Below are 22,525 nucleotides of genomic sequence, written 5' to 3'. Positions count from 1 at the left end.
GGGAATAAAGCCAGAAATCCTGAGTGAGTAGCCTTCATGACCACCAGAAGTGAAAATCCAGGGATTCTCAGTGACAGGCCCGTGTGTCCCTCTGTCCCCAGGCCCAGCTCTCGGCCCCACCTCCCATTGTATGCAGACTGCATGGACAGGCTGGTTCTCCCCATGACGTGCTGTGACGCCCACTGGCTGCCCACAGCCCGCGTCCTCCCACCTCATGGCCAAGCTCGCCTTCCTCAGCATCCAGACCTCAGAACGTCTCAGAAAAAGGCCATTGCCCCTCTGTGGGTCATGGATGGGTTGCTGGTGAAGATGCCTCCTCCCAGGGACCCAAGCAGATGCTGACCTACGAGGCTGTGACTTGCAGTGGCTTGGGTGACCTCAGGAAGCTCACTCAACCTCTCTGAGCCTCACCTACCTCACTTGTCAACCAGGAGCAGTACCAGTATTGAGCTCATGCAAATAAAGCACGTAGAAGACGTGTGGATGTTTGGAAACAGAGTAGCTGTTGGCAACTGGCAGCCAGACTCCAGAGGCACAGTGCTGGGGGTCTGCGCTCACAGGATGTCTGACCTTGGGCCTCCTTGAGGAGCAGAGGAGGACCCTAACCCTGCATGCACAGGAGGAACCAGATAATAGAGTGCTTCCCATTTGCCAAGCACTGTTGCAGCATTTTCCATGTATTAATTCATCTACTCCTCAACCACTTCCCTGTGAGTAGGAACTGTTATTATCCCCGCTTTACAAATGAAGAGCCTGGCGACCTGCAGCCAGTCAACAGCAGAGCTAGGCTCTGAATTCAGGCCAGTGTAGCCCCAGAGCCCACATCCCTCATCATGGCACCCTGCTACTTCTGCAACATAGAGGCAAGAAATCCACTGAGCCCCGGCGGCTGCAGGAAGACCAAATAAGATGAAAGAGTTCATTTACTGAAAAAAAAAAAAGCTGGTTTAGCAGCGCCGCAGTGATGACAGAAATGATGGGAATGATGGTAACAGCGGTGTCGGTAGGGATGTGGTGACTGATGGTGGTGATGAGGACGAGGCTGTGATGAGGATGACGGTCAGTAGTGGTGAAGATGATGTGATGATGGTGATGCTGGTGGGGGTGGTGATGGTGATGACGACGGTGGTGTGGTCCTGATGGTGGTGGTGATGGTGAAGATGATGTGATGATGGTGATGCTGGTGGGGGTGGTGATGGTGATGACGACGGTGGTGTGGTCCTGATGGTGGTGGTGATGGTGAAGATGATGTGATGATGGTGATGCTGGTGGGGGTGGTGATGGTGATGACCACGGTGGTGTGGTCCTGATGGTGGTGGTGATGGTGAAGATGATGTGATGAACGTATGGTGATGGGGGGGTGACGATGGGATGAAGGTGTGGTGATGGGGATGATGGTGGTGGGAAGGTGGTGTGGTCCTGATGGTGGTGGTGATGGTGATGGTAACAATGCTGCTGCTGCTATGATGAGGCTGACGGGGGTAGCACTGGTGACGGTAATGGTGATGATGGTGATGGACCCCTTTGCTGTCCCTCAGGGCCATATCTCAGAGCGGAAGTCTCACTGTGTCCAGAATCCAGAGGGCAGGGAATGTCCATGCAGTGGGAGTTTTTCACAAAGCAGTCAGAGAGAATACGATCCCCAAAGCTCCCCTTTCTCTTATAAAACTACTGTGGGAGCGGAAGGGAACCCATTATTTTTAAGGCCAGATTAAGAACTTGGTAACTCTCATGTTAGTCTACATCCGTCTCTCTTTTGTCTAAAATTTTCTTGGTTCCCAAAATCCCAAACTCTGGGAACCCCTGGCTAGCAGATCTAGAAACGGTCTCTTTCTGGAACATTTGTTTCCTCTGGTAAACACGTGGACATGTACACACACACACACACACACACGTGTTGACTACACACTCTGCTCCTGTGACCTGGAACCTCTGACCCCAGCCAGCGGCCAGCACCAGCCAGCTCTCAGAGCCCAGCAGTTCCCTAGACAACCAGCACAGAGCCTGCACGTGGGGCTTAAGCAACAGGAAATAAGCAATTGTAATAATAGTTAACAGCCCATCCCCACAGTCGTTCAATGGTTTCCTGAGCTGCGTTGCTTAACCCCACAAACGGGTTCCAATCCCACTATCCTCCAGGGCCTGGGGAGTGTGTTGCCCACTCGGATGTCACAGGGATGGCCTGGCCAGATGCTCTGCCTGCCCCACATGCTCCCTGCTCCGCTACACAGCTATCTGACTCCTGGGGTCCTCAGCCCAGCCAGCATCCCCACCCCCCAGATCCTGAGCCCCAGAGAGCAGAGGCCCCACCCTCTCTGAGTCCTCCTAATTCCCGCACGTGGGGCACAGGGCCTGGCCTCCAGGTGGACCTGATGAATAGTAACTGGATGTGAGCACGTGTCTGGTGCAAGATGCCAGGGAGGAGGGCACGTGCAGCCTGGCTGCCAAGCACAGCAGACATTCGTGCAGCCTGGCTGGACCAGTGCCCCCGGGTCCCTCCGACTGCATGCAGTATGTTCCTATTTGCTGATTTACAGTGGACTGTTGGGATTAGGTCTGCCAGCTTCGACATCACATGTCTGCCAAGAGTGAGACACCAGAGGTGATACAGAGGGAAGAACTAAGGTCAGATCCCTGCCTTTAAGCACCAAGAGGGCACTCAGCCCTCACCAGGGACCCGTTGGTGTGGTCTGCTGGTTCTCAGCCTGGCCCTGGAGCCCGTCTTCTGGCCGAGGACCCATCCCAGCCCTGCTGTTTGGCAGGCGTGTGCCTTGGCCTCAGCAATCCTCAGCAGACCCATCTATAAAATGGGTCCAGCAGTCTTACCTCACTCACCAGGCTTCTGTGACCACCAAGTGGGAGCCTGGATGGGCACAAATCGTGATCCAGGGGAGGGACTCAATACATGTTAGTGAGGACAGAAATGTTACAAACCCAGGTTCTTGGACTCTTTAATCAACAGAAATGGATAAAGAGGCCAGATGAGGATCAGGCCAGGCGTTACTAGGACTCACGCTGCCCCACGAGGGCCAGAGAACGGGAAACTCGCTCCTTTGCCGCGCTCCAGGGGAGCGAGCTGGTTCCGTAAATGGGGTGAGGGTAGGGGTGGGGCAGTGGGTTTGGCCAAAGGAGTGACCGAGGTGGTCTGCCCACCCCCTCGGCGGTGCTGTGTGCAGAGATCTCGCGCGGCACCTGCTTTTGCTCCTTGAGCCTCCGAAGGGGCCGTTCCGCTTTTTGATCTCTGTGTATCTTGTCCAGAGTCTGCGCCAGTTCCTTTGAGTTTCTCTGTATCTGTCACTGGAGGGGATGTTTGTCCGGGTGCAGACACTGCAGCGCAGGGTCCCACATCCCAGCCTGTCCCAAAGACAGTGCTGACAAAGCAAAGACAGACGCCAAGCAGAGGCGAGTGGCTCTCTCCACGGCGAGGACACACGGGGATAGGAAGGGTGGCATGAAATGGACCGAAAGTAGGGGAGCCACCCTTGGCTGGACTTGGCGGGACCTGCAGAGTGGCACACGTACCTCCTCCCCAGGGGCCATGACGGGCAGATGGGTGGGTACAGGAGCAGCGCTGGGAACAGGGCCTGGGACCCAGCCAGTGCTCGGCGTCAGGGACCACGATGGGGATGCGGCTGTTACCGAGATTCAGGGAATTTTAACTTTCGTATCATTGCAGCCTCAGGTGGAGTGATGGGAGAGGCTGGGGGAGCCGAGTCCCAGAGAACCTTTAAGGCAGTGTTAGCTGCTGTGACACGCAGGTCCCTGGAGTGTAGCACAAGGCAGGACAAGTGTGCTACCCACTTTAACAGCTAATGCACAGCGACCCAGGCATTGCTAGGAATCCTTGAGGATCCCATCATCCTCTTGGGCCTGGGAGTCCTAGCTTTGAGCTGGGAGAAGCAGCAAGAGAGGGTATGGAGAGCTCCCTGGCCTGCATAGAAGCCAAGCTTGGAAGGGACACACACACACACCTCCCCTCCTGCAGTGGTGTGTGCTCAAGTTCCATTGGTGAGAGCTGGTCATGTGGCCATGCCTGGCTGCAGGGGGGTGCTGGGAAATGTAGTCCTAAGCTGGCCACCTGGTCCTCTCCCCACCCCACCCCCAAAGGCAACACCACACTTTATATTAATAGAAGGGGGTGTGTATTTTTGCTGCATCAGCTGCCTCTGAGCCTGAAAGGAGTCAACTGTTATCAGGCATACCCTACTCAACGCCCTTGCAGTTGTTCACATTTCCACTGAAAATGTGCTTTTGGGTTTGGATAAAATTACATTTTCTTTGAAACGTGGGGTCAGGGAGATGGACAACAGAGTTACAAGGGTTTACGTGAGATTTGAGCTATCCTCCTGAAGCCAACCACGAAATTTCTCTGTATTTTTCCCAGGGTTTGGGAAAGAGGGTATGCAGGAGGTTTGGGGGGGAAATACCTGAACGGTAAGCCAGAAGCAGCCATATTTTTTGCCTTTGTGCTGTTGTGGGCTTTTCACCCACAGCTCTGAGCTATCAATTAAGTCTAACTACACCATTCATATAATTTCCCGTGAAATTTACCTCGAAATCTGCTGAGTTAGAGAAGTAAGCAGAGGGCTTAATTAGGAACTTAATCATGTTTGTTTGGTTTTTGTTTGTTTTAGGAGAAAGTCATGATAATCAGGGGGTTCCCAGGTGGCACAGTGGTAAAGAATCCACCTGCCAATGCAGGAGATGCAAGAGATGCAAGTTCGATCCCTGGGTTGGGAAGATCCCCTGGAGAAGGAAATGGCAACCCACTCCAGTATTCTTGCCTGGGAGATCCCATGCACAGAGGGGCCTGGGGGGAGCTACAGTCCGTGGGGACGCAAAGAGTTGGACATGACTGAGTGACTGAACACATAAACAATAATAAGCAAAATAGTAATAAACATTCTTTTTTCCCCAAAGCAGTCATCCACAGGTTCTCACGTTTGCTGGCGGCTGGGCAGCATCACTTCAGAATACCGTTCTAGCAGGTTCCATGTGCCGAGTGGGCCGCCACTGCTCCTGCTGGGACCTGCACGGCCCTGTCTTCTTTGCAGAGTTCATCCTCTACCACCTGAGGACTCTGGAACTTAGCCTCCACTGGGGACCGGAGTGCGGGACTCTCCAGCAGTCATCCTTGGCGTTCATCGGCATCCCCCACAGTTTGCAAAGTTAGGCCACAGAGCAGGGCCTCATCTCTCTCCCAGATCTTTCCCCAGGAGAAGCGGGTCCCACACTTCCGAGGTCAGACAAAGGCGGGGGCCCGGCCAGCCTCTCGTGGTCTCAGCGTTTGGGGACCATGACTTTCTAAGTGATGTCTCTCTTCCCTCTCTGCAGAAACTCGTGCAGACCGCAGCAAGAAACTCTTCCGGCACTACACAGTCGGCTCCTATGACAGCTTCGATGCCTCCAGGTAAGACGTGGTTCCTCCTGCCAGGCCCCCTCCTCTCAAAGATGCTCGTAGGTGTCAGGAAGGCGCTGGACCATCCTGCATGGAGCACTCGGGTCCTTGGCTCATTTCCTTCTGTGTGTCCCCTGTCACCCCGCCCCCCCACCCCTGTGGACATGGGCTGGAATGATGGAGACCACCATCTTCCAGAGGACCCGCTTGAGAAGTGGTCTCCAGGCCGCCTGCGGCTCGCAGTCGGGCTGGAGCCCACGGGTGGGGGGGTCAGGGGAGAGGAGGAGAGCCTGGCCTTGTTTGAGGGGAAAGAGGGACAAGTGGGCAAGATGACCTTACTGGGCCGCAGGAGCCTGGAGATGGCCCCATGTGGCAGCGTCTTCCTGGGGGACCTGAGGGTGCCCTCCAGCTTCCACCTCATTTGCATCTTCCCAGCTCCTCCGGCCACTGAGCTGAAGATTTGGTCAGAGGAGGGCTCATCCTGGTGACCTGAAAGCTGGCAGACCTTGCAGGAGGGGCGGGTTTGCTTTCTGGATCCTTCAGAAGTGGCTCATTTGGTTCCTGCAGAGAGCGTTGTGGCACCGGGCGGGGGTTCAGATTTTCCAGCAGAAACACACTCCTGTAACGCAGGGAGCCCTTCCTCGGGTCCCCGGCACCTCTGCCTTTTAGCTTTGGGGGCTGTGGAGGCGGCCGGGGTCCTGCTGGGCGAGGGGGAGCGCCGTTTTGGACCACGACTCCAAGAAGAGCTGGGAACGAGCAGCACTTGCGGCCCATGTTCCCGCCGTGGCGTCGGTTTCTCTGGCTCTGACTGTCCCCAGGCGCGAAGTTTCTCTGTCCCGTCATCCAGACTAAGGGTTCTTACTGAACGAAGCGGGGGCGGGGGGCTCAGTGAGGACCAGCCTGGGAAACAGAGGAGGCAGGGCACACGCTCGAGCTCCGCCTCACCAGACAGCCAACCGGGGCTCCCATCTGGAGTTCCCTGCCCTCCTCACCTCCCGAGAAGCTCCGGGCTGTGGAAGGATCTGGACCCCTGCCCTTGGTTCTCCCCGGACTCTCTCGGTGGGATCTTAATACTCGTCTGCCTTCTGAGGGGTGGAACCTGGTATCATGTGTTTGCTTTTACTGAGTTAAAATTTCCGTAACCTAAAGTGACCATAAAGCGCCCAGTTCAGCAGCATTTAGTGTTGTGCAGCCATCACCTTTATCGGGCTCCCCTGGGGGCTCAGCGGTAAAGAATCCGCCTGCCGGTGCAGGAGACACAGGTCCAGTCCCTCGTCCAGGAAGATCCCCTGGTCAAGGACGTGGCAACCCGCTCCAGTACTGTTGCCTGGGAAATCCCGTGGACAGAGGGGCCTGGCGGGGCTACAGTCCGTGGAGTCACAGAGTTGGATACGACTTAGCAGCTAAACAACAACATCACCTTTATCTGGTTCCAAAGCATTTCTGTTGCCCCGAAAAGAAGCCCCCTAACCCATGAAGCAGTCTCCATGCTTCCCTGCCCCATGCCCCTGCAGCCACCAATCTGCTTTCTGTCACTGAGGATTAGCCTGTTCTGGACATCTCCCAGAAATGGAATCCTACGGTGTGTAGCCTTCTGCGAGCGGCTTCTTTTCTTAGTAGAATATTTTCAAGATTCGTCCATGCTTTAGCATGTGTTAGCACTTCATCCCTTTTTTCCTCTAATTTTTTGTTGAGGTGAAATACAAGTGGGCTTCCCTGAGAGCTCAGTTGGCAGAGAATCTGCCTGCAATGCAGGAGACTCTGGTTCGATTCCTGGGTCAGAAAGATCTGCTGGAGAAGGCATAGGCTACCCACTGCAGAATTCTTGGGCTTCCCTGGTGGCTCAGCTGGTAAAGAATCCTCCTGCAATGCAGGAGACCTGGGTTCAATCCCTGAGTTGGGAGGATCCCCTGAAGAAAGGAAAGGCTACCCATTCTCCAGTATTCTAGCCTGGAGAATTTCATGGACTGTACAGTGCATGGGGTTGCAAGGAGTTGGACACAACTGAGCGACATTCGCTTTCAGTGCAAGATGCAAGTAACAAAATGTACCACCATAACCATGTGTAAGTGTGTAGCTCAGTGGCACATTGCTGTTGTTCAGGCACTCAGTCATGTCTGACTCTTTGCAGCCCCCTGAACTGCCGTTGTTTTCAATCGCTCAGTCGTGTCCGACTCTTTGCGACCCCATGGACTGCAGCACGCCAGGCCTCCCTGTTCTCGCTGTCTCCCGAGCTTGCTCAGACTCATGTCCTTTGAGTCAATGACCCCATCATAACCATGTCTGAGCACACAGCTCAGTGGCATCAGGCACGTTCACGTCGTTCTCTGGCAGTTACCGCCATCCATTGCCAGAAAATTGTCATCTTTCCAACCTGAGCCTCTGTCCCCATTAAACATTCACTCCCCACCCCCTCCCCCAGCTCATGGCCCCCACCAGCCTGCTTCCTGTCTCTAGGAATCTGCTCTAGGGGCCTCCTCCTAAGTGGAATCACACGCTATTTGTCGTTGTATGTCTCACTGCTTTCACTGAGCATAACGTCCTCAAGATCTGTCTGTGTCGTACCAGGTGTCAGAATAGCCTTCCTTTTTGAGGCTGAATAATATCCCGTCGTGGGGAGGGACCACGTTTTGTGTATCCATTCATCCGTGGATGGGCACTTGAGCTGCTTCTACCTTCCGGCTGTTGTAAATAGGCTGCTGTGGACACTTGTGTACAAGTGTTTTTGTGAACACCTGTTTCCAGGTCTTTTGTGTGTATACCTAAGCGGGGAGCTGCTGGGTTTAGTGTTTCCCTGCCCCAGCCTCCCTTCTGTCATAAACAAGATGTGCTGGAACAGAAATGTGATTCCAAGCAGAGTAGCCAGTCCCCTCTTTCAGAGGGCTTTCGGGCTCTTCAGACCTTGCTGAGACTGCCCACCGCCTGACCCTAAAAGCCCAGGCTGTGGGCTTGGCCGCCAGCACAGTCCAGAAAGGGTGCTCAGAGAAGCGATGGTTTCCAGGGAGTCAGGCCTGCCCCTGGCTTCTGCTGCTGAGTCTCTATCTGGGTCAGACGAGTTGTTTGTGCCTCAGCAGGAGGCCCCCCGTCAAAGTGGACCCTGGGCCCATGGTCACAGTCAGCACGCTGTCACACTTGGCTTCCATTCTAGCAGGGAGGGGCGCCTGAGGCTCCAAAAAAACTCCGGGAGCTGTTGCCATGGTGACTTGGAGGGCTGTCCAGGCTGGGAGTGGGGCTTTGAGGGAAGGGGCCTTCTGAGAGCTGGGAGGGCTGGGTGTGGCTCACCCACAGGCTGTGGCCTTGGCAGAGCCGTGTCCCCACGAGGCGCGCCACCGGCAGAGAATAGCCAGCTGGCCACCCTCGGCGTGTGTGCGTGTGTGTGAAGGCGGGTGTGGACGCACACTCAGCGCTCGAGACTGGCTGGGCTGCTTCCCCACAGAGGCACCGTGGACGGGCCTGACCTGATTGAGCTGGGAGGAGACAAGACCCTGGGGCTGGGCGGTCTGGGCCACGTGTTCTGTGACTGAGAACAGGTCCAGAGAGCAGCAGGGATGTCTGCTGTAGCTCGGCCAGCAGAGGACGCGTGGAGCCCTCCTGGCTACTGAGTGACAGCACAGAGCCTCCCCCATCTAGGGAGGAAGTCACGCAGGGTGGGCATCATCTTGGTGGAATGTCGCAGAAGTCTGGACCAGATGACCTCCGAGATGGAGGCCACGTCAGCATCCCCGTTTTGTCCACAGATGAAGGCTTGGGTTCTCCCTGTGTGCTGAGTACCTGTTGTGGGCCAGTACCCGAGATCATAGAGGGGGAGGACTGTAGGCCACACCTGGGTCACATGGTAGCTGCTGAGCAGATGGCAGAAGCTCTGGCCTTGACCACACTTTGGAAGCCAGCCCTCCTTTCCCACAAGGAGTCACATGGGCCCCACGTGGGCCCCACGTGACGTGTTGCCACGAAAGAAATCAGAATGACGACCGTTCTGTTTGTTAACTTGCTGCCACGTGCCAGCCACCTTGCATGGATCACAGCACCACTGACCAGTGACCCTGAGCCACCTGGAACACTGGTGTCATCGTCCACTTGGCAGGAGGACCCTGGAGAGGAGATGGGTAGGGGGCAAGTTAGGGACTTGGCGCTCAGCCACGTGAGTGTCTGAGTATCAGAGTGCACAGCCCATGCCTTCTGCACCCCTCTCCCGGGGTGAAGCTGTTGCTGCCCCGGGCTGGCCCAGGGAGCAGCCTGGGATAGAAGAAGATGGGTGAGGGTGAGAGGCCAGGTTTTCTGTCAGGACAGAAGCACCGCCCCGTGGAGGGTGTTGGGAGGTGGGAGCAGTGACGTTGCCTTGTTTACCGCAGCACCTGTGAGCTTTTCCATAAAGGGCGCAGGGGCCCACCTGTGGGATCCTGCCGCGGCCCCCAGCTGACCTTATCCAGACTGTGAGTTTGGCAAAGGCATTGGAGGGCGGGCAGTGAGGCAGCCTGGGGCCCCTGGGTGCCATCGTCTCCCAGGCCTGGCAGGGGCAGCTCCAGAGTGGATGTTGAAGTGAGAGGCTGACCTCTGGTCCTCTGGGTGAGCGGCAAAGAGCGTCCAGGGGGCTTGCATGCTGTAGTGTGGCCTCGCACCAGCTGGGCACTTGTTAGCCCACTTCCAGATGCATGATAGACGCAGAGGTCTGGGGGCCGCTGCAGCCTCCGGGCCGATCACCCATGGTGGCCTGGACTGGTGGCTCGGGGCTCAGGCCTCCCCTTGTCAGAGGCAGATGTGATAAAAGAAAGTGCCACAGGAAGCAAGACTCAGTGGAGACAGTTTCTGAATCAGTCAGGAGGTTTCTCCCCTTCCCACCCCCTCTCACATCAGAAACTTGACTCGGAGACTCAGAGCTGAGAGCGCAAGGGCGCGGACACACCCGGTCCTGGTAGAGCGTGTCTGGTTGCTTGAGCTGATTCCCACCTCAGATTCCCTGCCATCTACCCATCCTGCACGTGATACAAGGATCCAGAAACGTGGACACATGTCCAGGTCAGAAGGCAGAGGACGTGGGGCCGTTTCTACAACAGAACCTTAAGGTAGTTCAATGTCATGTTTTAAAACACTTCTCAACCCAGGAAATAACGTCTCAAGTTCTCAGTGTCTTAAATTGGATCCCCAGCCTCATTAGGGTGGGGCATCCAGGGGAGGTCTATCTGGGACAGGCAGGGGGGACCCCAGCATCTCACCCCAGGACGATTAGACTCCATCTGTCCATCCATCCATCTGCCTGCCAGGTATGCATCCGTCCAACTACCTGTCCACTCAGCCAAACAGCCAGCTAGCTGTCTTCCCAGTCATCTACCCACCCGTCCATCCATCCATCCACCCACCGTCCATCCACCCACCATCCATCCACCCACCCACCCATCCATCCAACCACCCACCCGTCCACCCAACCATCCATCCACCCACCCATCCACCCACCCACCCACCCGTCCATCCAACCACCCACCCATCCAACCACCCACCCATCCATCCATCCACCCACCATCCATCCACCCACCCACCCATCCAACCACCCACCCACCCATCCAACCACCCACCCACCCACCATCCATCCACCCACCCACCATCCATCCATCCACCCACCATCCATCCACCCACCCACCCACCCATCCAACCACCCACCCGTCCATCCATTTGCCCATTCATCCCCCCATCCATTCATCCCCTCCATCCCTTTGTCCATCTATCAGCCAGCACTCATCAAAACCTAACTATTCAGGATGTTAAAGATATGGGAGTAAACAGGACAAGCTCAGTCTCTGACCTCATGTAGCTTAAAGTCCAATTAGTGAAGAAAACAACAAGCTGAACAAATAAATAAACCAAAAAAACACCCCTCTTTGTGGTTATGCTATGAAGTGGATCAGTGGTACCATCAGGCAGCCTCTTGGGCAGGCTGCAGAAGGCTCACTCTGGCTAGGGAGCCAGCGAAGGGCTCTCAGAGGAAGTGACTTTTGAGTTGAAACCTGCATTGTTATTGTTTAGCTGTTACGTCACGTCTGATGCTATGCGACCCCATGCACTGTAGCCCGCCAGGCTCCTCTGTCCATGGGATGCTGCAGACGGGAACACTGGAGTGGGTTGCCATTTCCTCCTCCAGGGGATCTTCCCGACCCAGAGATAAACCCGCGTCTCCTGCAGTGGCAGGTGGGCTCTTGACCACTGAGGCAACTGTGGGGGAGCCCATGAAGACTGAGGCGGGATCAGCAAATGCTGCCACACTGGGGTGAGAAGCGCCTGACGGCGGCAGGGAGCCCGGAGAGCAGAGAGGACGAGGTCAGGGCAGACCTGGGGCTTCGTGGAAGGCGTGTGTGTTTCTCACACTTGGAGAAGGGGAGACTGGGGGGCTCCAAGCCCAAGAGGGACATGGTCTGGTCCACTTGGCCACAGGAAAGCAGAGGATGAATGGACGAGTTCTGAGACCTTCACTGCCATCCTGGTGTGGTTTGGCAATGGTGGGTTGGGCTGGGGAGAAGGTGGGAGTGGAAGGGTGGATGGAGGCAAGGGACGGGGTGATGCTGGAGTAGACGGGCCACGCCAAGGCCTGGAGGTGGGGGTGATGGACACCAGGGTGGGGGCCCTCCGCTTTCCCTTGGGCTTTACAGGGAGGGGCCCCCGGAGGTAAGGGGGTCAGACCCAGTCCTTACAGCAGCTCTGCCGCACGGGCAGCTTCTCACATGCTCGGAAGGATCGTGCTCACAAGCGAGGGTCTCCGAAGGTGCTCGATTTCATCATTCATCCCCCTTAGTGAGACCAATTTGCACTTAGAGATTGAATTAGCAGGATGGCCAGTCTTGCCTGTTCACCAGTTGAACATCACCGTCCGCAGCTACTTATTTTCGTGGCTTTCAGACATCATAGTCCAATTTTTATCTTTTGAAAATGGTAATTGGAAATAGATACACACGTTAAAAAATTCAGCATGCCCACAAGTGCTACAGAATGTAGAGCGCGCCTGCCTCTCATCCTCACCGCGCAGCTGGTTCTCTCCCTGGGGAGCGCCTCCGTTCCTGGTTTCCTGAGGCTCTTTCCAGGGATGGTCTCCGAGCACGTGCACACTGTGTGCGTGCTCAGGTGCTCCAGTCGTGTCTGACTGTTTGAGACCCCATGACTGACTGGCTCCTCTGTCCATGGGACTCTCCAGGCAAGAACACTGGAGCGGATTGCCATTTCCTCCTCCAGGGGATCCTCCCGACCCAGGGATCGAACTTGCGTCTCCTGCACCTCGTGCGTTGGCAGGCAGATTCTTTACCACTTGAGCCGCCTGGGAAGCCCCAGGTGGTGCATATTGTCTGACACCTTTTAAAGCCCTTGGAAATAGAGCATCCTGAGTTTTCGATCTGACTTTCCAACCAAGTCCCTGTGTGACCTTTGGCAACTCGCTGTCCAGCTCGGTGCCTCGGTCCCTGACCCGCCCCCCAACCTGGCTCCCAAAGTGCAGATCATGCTCCTGACACTTGCCGTATCCCCAGCGGTGTTCATGTCAGGATGAATGAGATATGTGTTTGGTGCTTGCAGCTCCTTCGAAGCATGTGCTATATAAATCCAGAGGGATGCTGGATGTGGACGCGTGTGTGGGTAGCTGGCTTTCCTTTGAAACCCTAGCTCTGTGTTCTGGAAGACTGCCTCGGCGTGTAGGTAGTAAGAACTGAATGGCAAGGCGTTGATTTTCCCCCATTCTTCCTGCACCATCATTTTCTATTTCTCCATTTTTTATTATTCCTTAGACTCAAGAAGGGGGGGTCCATCTCTGAGGATGTGCGCTAGCTAGATCCATAAGGAAAAGCACTCTTGTTCTCCTCCTTCGTAATTGATGACTGGACCCAGGAGTTGGGCATGGAGCCTTTGGGGCAGCTCCTTTGGGAGACGAAAAGAGGTGGTTTTACTTTTTAGTCGATGCATGTCTGTATTTTTAATTTTTGAATTTGTACATGTCTGTATTTTTGTGTGCACGCGTGAAAGCTCGGTCCTGTCAGACCCTTTGTGACCCCGTGGAATGTAGCCCACCAGGCTCCTCTGTCCATGGAATTTCCCAGACAAGAATATAGTCCATGGAGTTCTCCAGGCCAGAACACTGGAGTGGGCAGCCTTTCCCTCCTCCAGGGGATCTTTCCAACTCAGGGATCGAGCCCAGGTCTCCTGCATTGCAGGCGGATTCCTTACCAGCTGAGCCACAGGGGAAGTCCTGTTGTGATTCCGCACAAGCGCTCTTCTCTGCAGCCTGGCCCCTCCTCTCTTTCTCCCCTCTCTCCTCCTCACCCAGTTCATCACAAGGACTGAGCAGCCTACCCTCCACCCCACCCCCACCACTGCAAGTCGGCCCCCAGCACCTGTCCGCCCTCTGACCCTCCACTGTCTGACAGCACAGGAGACCGGCTCCTTACTCTCTCTCAGGCTAAGATTTTCCCTCCCTTCACAGATTTTGCTTCAAGTGCTACAGACATATAACAAAATAAGTCACCGATTTAAGTGAATCACAAGGCAGGGCTGGAAAAGGAAGAAAGTGTTGTCTTTCCACCTCTCCCAGCCTCATCCACACAGCCCCACATGGCAGAGTCAGACAGTCAGTTCACTCCCTCAGTCGTGTCCGACTCTTTGTGACCCCATGGACCACAGCATTCCAGGCTTTCCTGTCCATCACCACCTCCTGGAGCTCACTCAAACTCATGTCTGTCGAATGGGTGATGCGAACCAGCCATCTCATCCTCTGTCGCCCCCTTCTCCTCCTGCCTTCAGTCTTGCCCAGCATCCGGGTCTTTTCCAGTGAGTCAGCTCTTGACATCAGGTGGCCAAAGTATTGGAGTTTCAGCTTCAGCATCAGTTGTTCCAATGCATATTCAGGACTGATTTCCTTTAGGATTGATTGGTTGGATCTCCTTGCAGTCCAAGCGTCTCTCAAGAGTCTTCTCCAACACCATAGTTCAAAAATCAATTCTTTACTGCTCAGCTTTCTTTATGGGCCAATTCTCACATCCATACATGACTACTGGAAAACCCATAGCTTTGACTAGATGGACCTTTGTTGGCAAATTCATGTCTCTGCTTTTTAATATGCTGTCTAGGTTGGTCATAGCCTTTGTTTCAAGGAGCAAGTGTCTTTTAATTTCATGGCTGCAGTCACCATCTGCAGTGATTTTGGAGCCCAAAAAAGTAAAGTCAGCCACTGTTTCCACTGAAGTGATGGGACTGGATGCCGTGATCTTAGTTTTTTGAATGTTGAGCTTTAAGCCAGCTTTTTCACTCTTCTCTTTCACTTTCATCAAGAAGCTCTTTAGTTCCTCTTTGCTTTCTGCCATAAGGGTGGTGTCATCTGCATATCTGAGGTTATTGATATTTCTCCCAACAATCTTGATTCCAGCTTGTGTTTCTTCCAGTCCAGCGTTTCTCATGATGTACTCTGCATAGAAGTTAAATAAGCAGGGTGACAATATACAGCCTGGACGTACTCCTTTCCCAATTTGGAACCAGTCTGTTGCTCCATGTCTGGTTCTAACTCTTGCTTCTTGACCTGCAGACAGATTTCTCAGGAGGTAGGTCAGGTGGTCTGGTATCCCATCTCTTGAAGAATTTTCCAGTTTGTTGTGATCCACACAGTCAAAGACTTTGGTGTAGTCAATAAAGTAGTGGATGTTTTTCTGGAACTCTCTTGGTTTATCTATGATCCAACAAATGTTGGCAATTTGATCTCTGGTTCCTCTGCCTTTTCTAAATCCAGCTTGAACATTTGAAAGTTCTTGGTTCACATACTGTTGAAGCCTAGCTTGGAGAATTTTGAGCATTACTTCACTACCATGTGAGATGAGTGCAATTGTGCAGTAGTTTGAACATTCTTTGGCATTGTCTTTCTTTGGGATTGGAATGAAAACTAACCTTTTCCAGTCCTGTGGCCACTGCTGAGTTTTCCAAATTTGCGGCATATTGAGTGCAGCACTTTCACAGCATCATCTTTTAGGATTTGAAACAGCTCAACTGGAATTCTCTTATCTCTACTAGCTTTGTTAATAGTGATGCTTTCTAAGGCCCATTTGACTTCTCACTCCAGAATGTCTTTCTCTAGGTGAGTGATTACGCCATCGTGATTATCTGGGTCATGAAGATCTTTTTTGTATAGTTCTGTGTATTCTTGCCACCTTTTCTTAATAGCTTCTGCTTCTGTTAGGTCCATACCATTCCTGTCCTTTATCGAGCCCATCTTTGCATGAAATGTTCCCTTGGTATCTCTAATTTTCTTGAAGAGATCTCTAGTCTTTCCCATCCTATTGTTTTTCTCTATTTCTTTGCATTGATCACTGAGGAAGGCTTTCTTATCTCTCCTTGCTATTCTTTGGAACTCTGCATTCAGATGGGTGTATCTTTCCTTTTCTCCTTTGCCTTTCACTTCTCTTCCTTTCTCAGCTATTTGGTAGGCCTCCTCAGACCGCCACTTTGCCTTTTTGCATTTCTTTTTCTTGGGGATGGTCTTGATCCCTGCCTCCTGTACAATGTCACAAACCTCTGTCCATAGTCCTTCAGGCACTCTGTCTATCAGAGCCAATCCCTTGAATCTATTTGTCCCTCCCACTGCATAGTAGTGAAGGATTTGATTTAGGTCATACCTGAATGGGCTGGTGATTCCCCTACTTTTTCAGTTTAGGTCTGAATCTTGGCAGAGAGACCACTCTCACTGTGTTCACTTCGTTCTCCTGATGGCCACCTCTCTCACTCCCCAGTTACCTGCTGTGTCTTAATTGTAGTGTGTGTGTGTTCCATCCCTCGCTCAGTCATGTCCAACTCTTTGCGACCCCGTGGACTGTAGCCCGCCAGGCTCCTCTGTCCATGGGGATTCTCCAGGTAACGATACTGGAGTGGGTTGTCATTTCCTGCTCCAGGGCATCTTCCTGACCCAAGGATCAAACCCGTGTCTCTTATGTCTCCTGCATTGGCCGGTGGGTTCTTTAACACTAGCGCCACCTGGCACGTCCATGTCTCCACTGAACAATGTAAAGCGGCATTGCCTCTTTCCTATAAAAGACGAGGCTTTCATCTATCTACGCCTCTTCCCCTCAGTTTTGAACAGTCACTGCTGATCTGCTGATTACCTTTAAATACTGCTCTCAAACTCCTCTCTTGCTAAATGAACTTTAGACAGGACCACTTGACCCCTCTGTTACATTTAGGTCCATATTGAAGTGTTCCACGTCCTGTCTCTTAGTTGGATTCGGAAGTTAGAAGCCGGGACTTCCCTCGTGGTCCAGTGGCTAAGACTCTGCGCTCCCAGTGCGGGAGCCCAGGTTTGATCCCAAGTCAGGGAATTAGATCCCACCTGTTTCAGGGAATTAGATCCCACCTGTTTTGACTGAGTTTTCATTCCACAACTAAAGATCCTGCACTCTCCTGTTTCTTCAGTCCCTCACATCATGTGCGACTCTTTGTGACCCCATGGACTGCAGCACACCAGGCTTCCCTGTCCTTCACCATCTCCCGGAGCTCACCCAAACTCATGTCCGTTTAGTCGGTGATGCCATCCAACCATCTCATCCTCTGTCGTCCCCTTCTCCTCCTGCCTTCAGTCTTTCCCAGCATCAGGGTCTTTTCCAGTGAGTTGGCTCTTCCCATCAGATGGTCAAAGGATTAGAGCCTCAGCTTCAGCATCAGTCCTTCCAGTGAATATTCAGGACTGATTTCCTTTAGGATGGACTGGTTAGATCTCCTTGGTGTCCAAGGGACTTTCAAGAGTCTTCTCCAGCACCACAGTTCAAAAGCAGTGAAGACGTGTTGCAGCCAAATAAATATATAAATTTAAAAAAAGAAAGTTAAAAACCAGCAGAAAACATTAGATTATTATGATAACATAAACATTTACATGAGCTCAGGGATGGGGCTCGGACTCCAGTTCCACTTTGTAGTCGCGTGAGAAGGGTCTTTCTAGCTTCACAGGCGAATAGATGCTGTTCCTTCCCGTCCATCAGTTTGTTGAAGATCATGACACAGCTTAGCTTAGTATTAGGGTCGTGATGTTCGTGTTTTCTTTCTCCTTTTCTTGTGGAAGAGTCGTCTTCTTTAGTGTGCCATCAAATATCCTTGTGTCCCACTGGGTCCCTGACACTCTCGTCAGAGCCCTCTGGCTGTTGGTCCTGATATGGGATTCCCAGGGTACAGTTACTGTTCTGAGAGTCCCCTCCGTGAGCTGCTGGATAAAAGAGCTGTCCCTTGTTCTGCTGAGACACAGATTCAAGTAACAACCTCAAAAAAGGTACCTCGAGTATAAACTCTCGTAACGGAAAAGTCTCTGATTTTCACACGTGCTCAGTGTTGAGGAATTCCAGATTCAAGACGGTCATCCTGAAATACACGCACACTGCCTGCTTTTCCTCTCCCCTTTCCTTTTCAACAACGACAAGTTACAGTGCCGATTCTTCGCTTCTTCCCTGGAACTTTATAGGAATATCACCGTATCTATTTTCCCTGGATGCTCTGAAATGCCCTGGTGATGGATCTGGGTGTCTTTTTTTTTTTTTTAATTGAGTATAGTTGCCTTATAATGTTACATTAGTTTCTGCTGTACAATGAAAGGAATCAGCTGTGCGCGCGTGTGTGTGTGTGTGTGTGTGTGTGTGTGTGTAAGAGTGTGTGTGCAGGTTCAGTCACTCAGTCGTGTCCGACTCTGCATAGACTGTAGCCCGCCAGGCTCCCCTGTCCATGAGATTTTCCGGCACAAATGCTGGAGTGGGTTGCCGTTTCCTCCTCCAGGGGGTCTTCCTGACCCAGGGATGGAACCCACGTCTCCTGCACTGCAGGTGGGTTCTTTACCATGTGCATTAATATACAATATTTGTTTTTCTCTTTCTGGCTTACTTCACTCTGTGTGACAGACTTTAGGTCCATCCACGTCTCTGCAAATGACCTTTATCCATTCAGTTCACCTCCTGGAGGCTCCTTCAGACTGAAGCAGCTTCAGATTTAAGAATATCCTTGTATTCTCCTCATGAAAACCCCCCTTACTTCTCTGTCTCCATCCTTCTGGATTCCCGGCTGGACCGTTAGAGTTTCGTTCCCCTGGTCCCTTCTTCTTTCTCACATTTTCTGACTCTGCCTTTTTGCTCTGTATTCTGAGAACTTCCCTCAACTTCCCACCTGTCCCTGTAAGTTACCGTTTTGTCCATTGCGTGGTGGTGTTCCAGGAACTTCTCCTTTCAGTGATGGGATAAGCTTCCCAGGCTTGAAAGAAGTGGTTTGGGGGTCTCTTTGGGGACAAACTGGAGAGCCATGCGTGGGCAAGTCTTCCGTTCTCAAGGCAGAGGCCACGTCCACTGCGTGTTTGTTCCTTCGGATCAGACATGGAAAAGAGAGGAGCCAGAGGCCTGCTCCTTGCCCCACTCCTGCCGAGACCGCGAGAGCAGACAAGACTCTGGTACTTGTGCGTGTGTGCAGGGTAAGAAATAGGATCCAAATTGGAGGCCGAGGGGCCCCAGTGTGTTTTCGTTCTGGAGTGAGCATGCATGGTGGAGCCAGTGACCAGGGGCTGATGAGAGCAGGTCCTGGGGATGCTGGGTCCATGCTGGGTGGTGGAAAAGGAGGGTGCCCTCTGGTCAGGTCGGTGCAAAGGGCTAAACCCTTGGGCCCGCTCCCAGCCTCACCTCAGCAGCCCTGTGACCCAGACAGGAGCGTCACTCTGCTCCACCTGGTGTCCAAAGCCAGTAGTTCAAGCGCAGAGCCTTGAGAGTGGGACTGGGTGGACAGTGGAGCAGGCAGCACGGGCCTGGCTCTTGGTACGTGTCCCGGGAGCACGCTGGGTCCCAGCCCCTCGGGACGGCTAGGGGTCACTGGCTTGGTGGGCCAAGTGGCCTCAAAGCACTGGACTCAGGGCTTGGGGTCTTCCTGGTGTCCCCCAAACCAAGCTGAAGTGAGGTTGCTCTAGCTGGGGAAATGCCCAGACCCTCTACAAGGACAGGCCTGGGGACCCAGCTCAGAGACTGCCCTGCAGTGGGGTGGGGAGCCCTCAGCCCACCAGGTTGGGGGAGGGGCACTTGAGCAAAACTGCTGAGCCTGGCCAGCGCGGACCCCAGGACCACCTGCTCCAGGTGCAGAGAAGCAGGGCTCTCAGAGGCCCAGGGCTCTCTCATCAGCCTTTGCAGAAAGGCCCTGGAACCTTTGTTCTGGACCTGGGGGCCTCTTCCTGGGGGCCGGGAGGCATGTCCCTCCCCACAAGGGAGGCGCCTGGCTCCACGCTCCCTGAGGCCACATTTAGAACATGCCCAGGTGGCCAGTGGGTGTGTGGGCCGGGGGAGTGCAGGCGGATGGGGGGACGGCAGAGAGACAGCTGTGGAGGAGCTGGGGGAGGCTGGGGTTCCGGCCGCACCCCCCAGGCGAGGCCGCACCTGCCTGTCCTACATGGGGGAGGAGCAGGTGCCGGCCAGCGCATCACACAAAGCCCCCAGCCCCCACACCGCCCGGCCGGTTCGCACCGGTCCTCCCTGGTCACCGGCGTCCGCAGTCACCGCCGCCAGACGGCTCTGCCTCTGTCCCCGAACCGTCTGGCCTCTCCCTGCCCCGGCCCTGCCTCAGCCTGCTTTGCAGCTTGTGCCAAAGTCCATAGCGTGAATATTCCCTCCCAGGCCGATGGCAGGCTGCCAGTGTGAGGCCCCTGAAGGCAGAGCCGGCCCTGCGAGCTGGTGGGAGCCCCTGCCCCCACCCCCAGCCAACGTCCTCATCCTCCAATCTCCGCGGCCCTAGCCCAGGATCTGAGACACAGCCAGCCCTCAAATATGTCATCAGGAGCACTAGCCTGAAGTCCTGGAGGCAGCTTCAAGCCCAGGCCTGCTGGCTCAGATGCCAGCATCCCAGTCCCAGCTCTGACACTGGCTGCCTGCCTGGGCCTTAGCTTCCCCACCTGTAAAATGGCCGCATCACCCCCGAGGTGTCTCCTGGTTACAGACTTCTATACATCCTGCCTGAAACTGCCATCACCACCAGCCTGTGGGCACCTGTGAGTGACCCTCCTGGAAACTGCAGGCCCCGAGGGGTGGGCACAGGCAGTCAGAGGGCACCAGGCCATGGAGAAGATGAGGAGGCCAGTTCCCCGAGTGTCCCCAAGGCTGCGCTGGCACCCAGTAGGCCCTCGGGAGATGCCCGTGCTGAGTCCCCACCTCTGGCCAGTGCCTGGCGCTTCGAGTCTTCCTCCAAGAAGCAGGGAGGAGCCAGAGGAGAGGCAGCCAGACCCCCATCACCTGAGCCACGGGCTGGAGGCTGCCCTGCCTCTGCCCCATCCATCCTGCACCTGCCGCATCTCTGTTCTCCAGGACAGGACCGGGCCTGACTCAGGCCTGTCACCTCTTCCCTGGCAGCTGGTACAGAGCCTGGCAACTGCTCAGTCCTCAGAGAACAGGAGCAGGGTGGGGGTGAAGAGGGTACAGGGGATGCCAGGACGGGAAGTGGCTGATGGATGAGGGATGACTACGTGGGTGGATGGGTGGATAGGTGATGGGTGGATAGATGGATGACGGATGGATGACGGATGGACAGATGATTGATGGCGGATAAGTGAAAGGGTGGGTGGATGAGTGAATGAAAAGATGGATGAATAGATGAGTGGATGGGTGAATGGATGGAGGATGGATCGGTGGGTGGATGGATGGTTGGTTGGATATAGATGGATGGTTGGTTCAGTGGATGGTTGGTTGGATGGGTGGATAGAGAGGTGGTTGTTTGAGTGGATGGTTGGTTGGATGATTAGATGGATGGATAGATGGTTGTTTGAGTGGATGGTTGGTTGGATGATTAGATGGATGGATAGATGGTTGGTTGAGTGGATGGTTGGTTGGATGATTAGATGGATGGATAGATGGTTGGTTGAGTGGATGGTTGGTTGGTTGGTTGGATGGATGGATGGAGGAGGTGGATGGATGGAAATGGATGGATGGGTGGATAAGTAGATGGATAAATTGGTGGGAGAGTCGGCAGATGGTTGGTTGGATGGAGGAGATGGATGGATGGTTGCCTGAGTGAGTGGATTTGGTGGGTGAGTAAATGGAAGCAAGGCAGGCAAGCCAGGGCTCTGGCCTCCTCATGTGGAGCACAGACTTTTTTGAAGCAGAGTTGGCCATGTAGCAGACGGCAGCCGCTGGCCTCTCCCTGGCAGCCAGTCAGCCTCAAGTCCCACCGGGCCCCCCTCCCCTATCACTGCAGACTGGGCGCCCCCTTCACCTGGGCTGGGCTTCCGCCCTGTCTCATTTCCTGCTACCGGGAGCTCTGGCCCCTCACAGTCCACCCACTCGGGCGGTATTTCAGAAATGTGAGTTTCCTGCATGCTTGCAGCCTGCCCTGGACGCGGTGCCTTGGGCAGTTTCGTGGGTCATGTAGGAGCCTCGCCTCCCCCCAGGCCCCCTGCCCCGCCATGGACCTCTGTGCCTTTGCCCTCGATGGTCTGCTTCCCAGTGCTCATGCACCCTGGATATCTGGGGACCCCTCCCCGACCTCCATCAGGTTTGCTGTGTGCAGAGCGCTGGCCCTGTGAGCTGGCTTCCGGTCCTCGCACAGAAGCGGAAGCCGAGGCGTGGTCATTCAGAGCAGCCCCAGCCCCAGTTGCCCAGCCTCTTCTCGGCACCTCCTCCCAGCCCCTCGGGGAGAAGGCCGGCCAACCCTGTCCCGCTCTCTGTGCGGAGGGGCCCCACTGCGGAGCGGCGGGCGCCCAGCCTCGGCCCTGCGGGGCTCATGGCACTTCCCGTGGCTGGGCCTCCTCCCCGTCACGACGGCCTGGGCCCTCTTTAGAGCTATCTTTTTCTACACGTATTTCCGCTTTTTTTGGATTTCCTTCCCGTTTAGGTCGCCAAAGAGCCCTGAGGGGAGTTCCCTGAGGTGTGCAGTAGGTTCCCATTCGCTGTCTGTTTTGTACACAGTATCGGTCCTGTATGTCCGTGAGTCCCAGGGGCCCAGCTCATCCCAGCCCCCTTTCCGCCCAGTGTCCATGTTTGGGCTCTCTGTCTGCGTCTCTATTTCTGCTTTGTCGGTTGGTTCATCCGTACCATTTTTCTAGATGCCACATATACGCGTTAATGGTTTTCTCTTTCTTCTTCTCTGTATGAGGCTCTAGGTCCGTCCATGTTGCTGCACGTGGCC

The 22,525-nt window shown here is 54.4% G+C and overlaps 1 protein-coding gene across 1 annotated transcript in view; it reads left to right on the top strand.

Annotated features, from left to right (window-relative positions):
- Window positions 1-22,525, top strand: part of SHANK2 (SH3 and multiple ankyrin repeat domains 2) — a 459,075-nt gene that overhangs the window by 254,553 nt on the left and 181,997 nt on the right. Inside the window, exon 13 of the mRNA XM_052662177.1 lies at window positions 5,335-5,410. Coding sequence (XP_052518137.1) covers window positions 5,335-5,410 — 76 coding nt within the window. The remainder of the gene's footprint in view (window positions 1-5,334; window positions 5,411-22,525) is intronic.

This window comes from Budorcas taxicolor, chromosome 25 (assembly GCF_023091745.1).
Source record: "Budorcas taxicolor isolate Tak-1 chromosome 25, Takin1.1, whole genome shotgun sequence".
NCBI lineage: Eukaryota > Metazoa > Chordata > Mammalia > Artiodactyla > Bovidae > Budorcas > Budorcas taxicolor.
The sequence above is the reverse complement of the archived record's forward strand: the minus strand, read 5'-3'. Positions and strand labels throughout refer to the sequence as shown.